The sequence below is a fragment of the Eurypyga helias genome, unplaced genomic scaffold, assembly GCF_000690775.1.
Source record: "Eurypyga helias isolate BGI_N326 unplaced genomic scaffold, ASM69077v1 scaffold30288, whole genome shotgun sequence".
Taxonomy (NCBI): domain Eukaryota; kingdom Metazoa; phylum Chordata; class Aves; order Eurypygiformes; family Eurypygidae; genus Eurypyga; species Eurypyga helias.
Window position 1 is genome coordinate 4,601 of NW_010268530.1, and position 8,032 is coordinate 12,632.

At 41.5% G+C, this 8,032-nt stretch overlaps 1 protein-coding gene across 2 annotated transcripts in view; it reads left to right on the plus strand.

Moving 5' to 3' along the window:
- Positions 1-253: 253 nt before the first annotated feature.
- Positions 254-8,032, plus strand: part of SUV420H1 (suppressor of variegation 4-20 homolog 1 (Drosophila)) — a 20,257-nt gene continuing 12,478 nt past the window's right edge. For both annotated transcript variants that reach the window (XM_010157761.1, XM_010157762.1), the window contains exons 1-2: positions 254-413; positions 1,243-1,390. In XM_010157761.1, coding sequence (XP_010156063.1) covers positions 254-413; positions 1,243-1,390 — 308 coding nt within the window. The remainder of the gene's footprint in view (positions 414-1,242; positions 1,391-8,032) is intronic.

Here is an 8,032-nt window from a genome sequence, read left to right on the forward strand (position 1 = left end):
GGAACTGCTTTTCTTTCTTCCTAATGCAAATGCAGAGCACACCTCTTCCCACCCTCCCTCCCTGTTTTTCTTTGGTGTGGGGTTTTTTTTTTTTCCTTTTTATTAAAATCTGTGTCTTGGAAACAGTTTCCCAGTAAGTTCTAATCATGTTTATATTTTGTTTCCAGTAGAAATCGGAACTGAAATTATTCATCGACTTCTCCAAGCCTTTTGAAAAGTGACTAAATGCAACTGAGTCAGCTTGTCTGTGGGAATGAAGTGGCTGGGAGAATCCAAGAACATGGTGGTGAATGGCAGGAGAAGTGGAAGCAAGTCTTCTAATGACCATGCACAGAATCAGACCAAATTGCCACATGCAGGAAAGGAAAATCCGAAGACGGGCAAAAATGGGGTTGAAAGAAGATCAAGCAGATGTATGTACATGTTTATGTGGCTTAGCGCTGTACGTGATTGTCAGTTTGCAAGTCAGGCTTCTGTCTTGTCTTAATTCATGAAGAAGGCCTGCATGCAGCACGTAGCTATCATCAGAAGCATTAATTATGTTTGTATTTGTTGGATGTGTTAACTCACTGCAGGAATATAGATCTCTTCAAATCAATTTAAAAGTTAAGTGAGAATAACTGGGTGTAAATTAATTTTGAACTGGTACACGTATAGAATACAGGATTGTCACTGTGAGAACTAGTGGGATTAGAAATGGATAACATTGATCACTTAAACTGAAACAGCCCAAGTTTTAGTGAATGCACATGTAGAAGTAAACCCCATTTTGAATGAAGTCGCATGAATCAGTAGTCAGGAAATATCTTTAAGGAACATGGATTTTATTTTTGCTGTTGGTCTGGCATAAAGGACTAAGTACAAACTCAGACTAAGTCCTTTATTAAGATTTTGGGAAAATCAGGTTTGAAATGTTCATGGCTTCATCGTGTTTATAGGTCAGAAACTTTGGAGTCAGGCATGACTGAACTGTGTAGTCTGGGAGGATGCTTGTAGTTGGGGAGGGAAAGATTAATTAAGGACACCCATAAAACGTACTCTAAAATACTTTCTCCGTTGGCTGCTTTGTAAAATACCTGAAGAAACAGGAGCACAGTTAATTTTTCACCTTTGTTTTTATTCATCTTTCCTAATTGTTCTATGGTTTTTTTTGTCTCCAACCTGTGGCTTTCTGTCCCTGAGCATAGCTGGGCTTTATAACATTCCTTGCATGATACCTGATTTATGCTTTCTTATTTGCAGGTAGCAGTGCTTCAGGATTTGAGGGTCAGAGTCGCTATGTGCCTTCCTCTGGAATGTCTGCGAAGGAACTGTGTGAAAACGATGACCTAGCAACTAGTTTGGTTCTTGATCCCTATTTAGGTTTTCAGACACACAAAATGAATACTAGGTAACTTGTCTTTATTTTCTAGCAAAGAATTGATCTTCTTAGTTGATGTAATCAGAGCGAAACTGTGGAATTTCTTGCATGTGTATGAAAGTCTGGAAAAAAAAAAGCAGCTTCTGCCTTTAAAACGGTGTTGCATGTGAGGCTGGAACTCTGAGATCTGTAGCAGTGTTCGTTTGTAACGCTGTTGTAGGTCTTTGCCAGACCTCCTGTGTGTTGATGGTGTAGAACAGGTTGTTCATACTGTGTCCTGGCTTGAACGGTTAACTAATCCTAAGTTTTAAACCACTGATCATTGGTCATTTGGAATATTTCAGAGATGTTAGTGTTTGACTTCTCTGTTTATTTAATGTGCTCACGTGTTTTTTGGTGGTGGTTTGATTTAAAGAAATACTCCACCTCTTGCAACATCACAAGAAAGAGAGAATTCCTGAGCACTTCCGTGTTGGTGCCGCTTCATCTTAAGCTCTTGCAGACCGTGCTGGAGCGGTGCGACTTGGACGTGTCTGTGTGCGTGAGAGAAATCTGTGCACGCTGGGAGCTTCCTTACCAGAACTGCACGTACTTGTGCACTGTTGTGCGCCTTGTCTGAACGCTTCTGGTCGAAAGTCAGTACGGTCTGGGCGTTTAGTTGTCGCATGCTGCTTCCGGTTTTACCCATGTACCACTGATTATAAGACTGTTCTGTAGATCTTCATTAAGCTTTCATTCACATACAAGATCCGCATTGCTGGCGTAATGGAGAAGATTTATGTAAATGATAAGTTTCTGAAGACAGGAATCAGGCTTATTATTGAACAATAATAAGAGCTGGGGGTTCCAGGCAGCACATCATAGGAAACATGCTGCTCAACCCTTCAAATTGTTGCTGTGGCTGTTTTCAAAGAAAACCAGTTTACCCGTGCTGTGGGTAGACCAGAGGATTGGTTAAATAGATTTTTGTAAGTCTGTAACAAGCTGATCACTTCAAAAATGACTGCTAGGTTAATTGGGGTTGTCGCCTAATACACAGGGTTGCTGGTGTAACCTGATGGCGTGAGTTGCACGTGAAATTGCAGCAGTGTGGTCCTAATAACTGTAAAGACTGACTCCAAAGAGATTTTTATTTTTTTCCTGGAGAGTGCAACGGATGTTGTAAGAGGAATGCTTGAGGTCCCCTCCGTGTTGGCGCTTCCAGCAGCGCACTCTGCCCAAAACCGTGTCTAGGTAGATATTCTTACAGTTTGGTTCAGAACGTCTTTGTATCTCCAGCGGTGAATAGAGCCAAGTATGTGCTCGAAAGACGTTTTGTTGCAGGAATGGTCGTCTGCAGGTTACCCACAGGTAGTTAATTCTTACTCTTTTTGCTACAGAAATAGGGTATTCGTTGCTTAATAGTTGGAGAAGTTACTTTCATAAATGCTCTTTGCTGCTGCTATGCTTTCAACACCTAAAATACTACTTTTTATTACTAATTTGAATCATAAGACTGCACAAAGGCTATCATATTTTTTCCTGCCTCAGACTTGGAGAATAGTTACAGGCAGTCTTCAAGGACAATAGTTAATAACCTTGGAGCACTATGGGAAAGACTTAGGTGAGGCTTAAAACTTCTACCAGAAACACGTCTTCTTGCCTCTTTCTTAATGTCCTGTTGAGAGAGTTTCTGTTGTTGTTACAGTGAGTTTAAAGAAAGGCATTGGCATAGTTCTTGTTTATCTTTTTGGTATGTTGATGACATCTGGTGGTTGTTGTAGCTCTGTCACTTGGACCATCTTCCTTCCATCTAGTAAGCTGTAGTCTTTCTAGAGCTCCTGATTTACTGGTTTTGCATGGCTTTGAGGGAAGGTGGGGGGAAGCAAATACGAAAAGACTAGACCATTTTCAAAATACCGGATGCCAGTACCCAAATACATGATTGTAGCAGAAACTAAGATTTTCACCTTCTGTTAGGGCATCTTCTGCTTCAGTGTGACAAAGTCGTATTAGTTAGGTAGTTGGTGTGTTGAAGTGTGCTTAAAATAAAACAGCCACTTACGATGGCAAGCAAATATTTCCTGTTTGGTGGCTCTGATTTGTTTGAGGACATACTGTGGAGGTCACCATGCCAGCATCCCGCTTTGCTGTTGCAAACACCTAAGAGGTTTGTGTTTCCGCAGCTGTAGCATCCCTGTGTAAGTTGATGACCACTTACTGCACTCGTACCTTACTTCTGGAAGCCAAATCTGTATTTTTTGCATGTAGAAGTGTCTTCTGTATAAGCACTTTCAGTACTTCATTCATTCCTTTAGTTGAGAGTTTGTAAAGACCTCTTGTTTCATCCAGAGTATATTGATTAGAGGAAAAAAACCCTCATGTAACTGTAGTAAATATTTAGCTCATAGACAGAACATCTGTTTTCCATCTTACCTATATGGAATTAGTGATCTTGTGGTTGAGTGGTAACAAGAACTTTAGTTTTTTGGGCGGGGGGCATAAAAATGCCCTCCATCTTGGGAATTGGGCTCTTAGCTCTGTAAGCTCTCAAGTCTGTAATGTCTGAGAGAGCTAAAGACTAGTTCTCAAAGGATTACAGTCAGATCCCCCAATGAGCTTGGCCAGTGCTCCTCTGCACTGCCTTCTTGTTCCCAGGGATCTGATGGACAGCATAAAACGTAGCTCTGGAAATGTCTTCAGTGGCTTTACTCAAAAGTAACTTTTTTGGTCACCCTCTTGGATTTCTAGGAGAAAGCAGGTTGTTTTCAGAGCTTCTGTCCCTCTTTACGGGCCCTGTGGTGATTCTTTCGTCAAATTGGTAGCTCTTATCTTGACAAAATAGCAGGTTAGCAGGTAATAATAGAGAACCCAAACTGCATGTTAGGAAGTATTATCATGTCAAGTACAGCTGTTCTAAGAGCTTTTTGTACAGATCCTGTTGAGGTTTTTTCAGTGACAAAAACTATCCTGGCTGTAAGATTGATTAAATCTTAGACATGCCTGTTCTTTTTGTACAGGCATAACTGATCTTGCAAGCTGTTACTTCCTGGGATGAAGGTTGGCGGACACTAGAGAATAAAACTGACACTTGTAGAAAGCAAAGTGAATTCTTATCTTACCATCTTGTATTTTCAGATGCTTTTCCCTAGGCTGAGCGCTGAATCGTGAAGCTGCATGCCTTAATGTCTCCTCCGCTCATTATTATCTTGCATATGAGTGTGTAGTCCAGGAGAGTCTGGGGACGTTTCCTAACGCTGTAGTGTTGCTTTCAGTGAAGTTACAAACTGGTGTGTGGTCTGGGTGGTTTTGTCTAATAACGTGAGACTCGAGGACCAAGATTGAAGAATTTCCTTGTTTTCCATAGCAAACGAAGTCTCTGGGGATGACATACAGGAAGCTGCTTTCTCTCGGCACTGCTCCAGGACCAATTGCTGGCCTTGATGTAAACTGTCAGTAATTCCTGAACTTGACAGGGTACATCATTCTTTGCGCCTTAGAGTCACTGTTGAGCAATAAAGACAAAAAAGTCAAAGCAGTTCCATATCATGGGTCTGTGCTGATCTCTCCTGTGTTCCTCAGCTCATTTCAATATCATAATTCAAGGACTCAGTATTCATCTTGCACAGTAAAACAAGTCGTATGGGTTCTGCTAAATAAGGTCACGTGGCCATATAGTTCCACTGCAGTGTTATGGTGCTGTGGGGGTACTGGATTAGATGTACACAGCTCTTATGTAATGACATCCTGTTTCAAAATGAAGCTTTCACATTCTTCAGACCTCAGTGCCTGTGTATTTTCCAAAATTGTTTTGTTTGACTTCTGTGTAAAATCTGCTTTCTCCATTTTTTTTAAAGATTTTTGCTGATGTCTTTATAGTCCTTTAGCTTGCTCCTGGTTGTCTTTCTTCACTGTGTGGAATCACACACAGTGATTACATTTGAACCTAACAATTATAATTAGGTTAATTGGGTTATTTAAAAAAGACATTTATTTGTGAGCCATATTAGAGAGAAAGAAATGATGTGGCTATTAGAATTTTCTTTACTTCTGTTCTAGGCTGTATTGGACTTCTGACCACACTGGTGCATGTATAGTTCCAGTTCAAGAAATTTAAGTAATGTGGATTACTTTCTTTCTTAAAAATGCCATTTTGAGCTTTGACCTTTAAAGGATGTGGGGTTTTTTTCCAGTTAACAACACTGGAGACTAAACACAGAACAAGTTGATTTTTATATAACTGGCTTTTAATTAAGATACCCATACTACAGGGTTGGGCAGGGGGGAAGCCAAAATCTATGTTAACTAAATTATTTTTTATCCCCACCTATAACAAAAAAGTAGATGATTTTCAGCTCTTGTTGTGCTGTCTTGAATGCTTAACAGCCTTGCAGTTACAGCTTTTGTGCTGGATCTCTGGTATTAGATGAACAGTAACTTGCTGTCTTTCCATAGCCACTTAAATAAAAATACCATCCACCAAAGAGGCTAATGGGATGCTGTGTTTTGATGAATTCGCTCTTCTTGATGTTTCCTAGTCAGAAGTGAAATAGGTTTAGAAGTACAACTCTGTTGTGCACTGGTACACTTTGTGGAGTTCCGTACTGGATCTCTTGCAGGATCAGTTTATCCTTTTTGTTCAAACTCACTGCTCTCAGTGACTGAGTGAGGTACTGTGCTTCTGAACTTACCAGAAACTCTCCTTTAACTTCCTTTATAGGCAAGCATCTCACTGACCTTTGGCTTTATACCTTGGAGTTTCAAGATTCTTTAAGTATTCCCGAGGTAAGAGAAACTTGAGAGAGAGAAAGAGCTTTGTTTCCCCAAGCCATTTTCCTGTGTCTTTCTTATTAAGACCACCTCAGTTTGCCCTCAGCTGGGATAAGATCATCATCTAGCTAATTTTGAAATTGCAATAGCCATAGCTTTTTTGGATCTTGTTGACTAGGGAAAAATAAATATTTCCTAGGGAGGTGTGAAAAGTTTCTGTTCTGCAGCTAGAGAGGAAGAAAGGCTGTTATTATAAGAGCTGTTCATTCTTAGGTTACTTTTAACAACAGACTGTTTTGCAGCAGACTCCATGCTCTGTGAGACCTGACCCCTAAAGCTGTTGGTAGGGTGGCTCAAGGAGTCTGTGCCTGTGAGCACATTCAAACACCAGTGTGTCTTGTTCAGTTTCCAGGATGGAATCTAATAAAGGTGCTGTTCAGAGGAGCAGACCAGAAGTTTGGATAAACAATTCTGATTTTAATTGACTCTCTGTTCAGAGACTGGGTTGACTGGTTTGTTTTGCTGGTTTTCTTGTGCTCTTTCTATCTCTCTATTTCTCTTCTTTGAACTGGTCTCCTGTTTTACTGACACTTAAAAGCCAGATTCTTTGGCTCAGTTATGTAGAACTTCAGCCGTGGGGTCTTTTCAGGCTCTCTTCATGGTGGTGCTCAAAAACAGTCAAGTAGACTTTTACAGCAGATGAATAGTTTTGGGGCTTTTTTTAATGCAGTGTGTAAGTGAGGAAGCCCTGTAACAACATCCAGATGATAGGGTTTAAGGTTGTTTCTCAAACCCGATTGGCTGGTAGGTAGTGCTGGTGAGGACTAATGTGTCGACTGCTCTTTAACCATACTCCTGGGAGAAGTGTCTATCACCAGACCTTCAAATTCTTAAAGAACACTCGAATTCTAGGCTTTCTTGGCGTATTGGTTGCTGCTGTGTCTCAAATCAGAAGGTTTCTTGTAAAGTCTGTATGGAGATACACCGGTGAAAGTACCAAGGCTTTCATGAGGTGTCTGGGCTGTAGTATTCTGGATTAGCTCGTAAACTTCATAGGCTCTCGGTGCAGTTTACATGTGCTGTGGAGCCGTGAGCAACTCGCTAACTCGGGCTCAGGGTGCAAAGTGGCATTCCGGTTCATTGATTGAGGAACCCTTGAAGTGAAATGCTGTACATCATGGTGTTGGCTTCCAGCATCTTCCCATGTACTTGTGGACACTTCCTGCTTGTTTGGATTCCTGTTTATCTTTTCTCGTTATCTGTCTAGTCACAATGTAAAAAATACCAGTACAGCCTTTCGATAGAGGTGCTGCAGGAGGTCCTTGGTATTAATTTTTGAATGCTTGGGTGCCAGAGTCACGGGTTTTGACAAAACCCAGGCCTGTTTCAAGTTTCAGATGCTTGGCATACAGCGTAACATTAATCTCGCCTTTTAACGATGGGAGGTTTTTAGGGTCTCGTCACCCCCTTCCTGCTTCCAGCCTACTTTTGGTCTTTTCAAGGCTTGGGCATATGCACTACCTGTTCTGCTTCTGGGGAATGAGTTTCTGCTAGACATTTAAAGGAGTTCCATCAGCAGTGTGGAATGCCCGAGACCGAGAACCTGTAGAAAAACCTGCTAAATGTGATGTGTGGAGATAGGTGGGTGACTTTGGAAGGGTTGGGGCCAGTTTCTGACCTGCCTGAGGTATCTAGTCAGGTAGATCTCTAGTCAGCCTCTGAGAATGGGATATTGTGAAAGATCTGAAATATGAGTGTCACTTTGGGGCTCTAAGATGTGTTCCTCATTGCTAGAAAACCAGTTGTAGACCAGTTGGAGCGAGTCCAGAGGAGGCCATGAAGATGATCAGAGGGCTGGAGCCCCTCTGCTGTGATGAACGGCTGCGCGTGTTGGGCTTGTTCAGCCTGGCGAAGCGGAGGGTC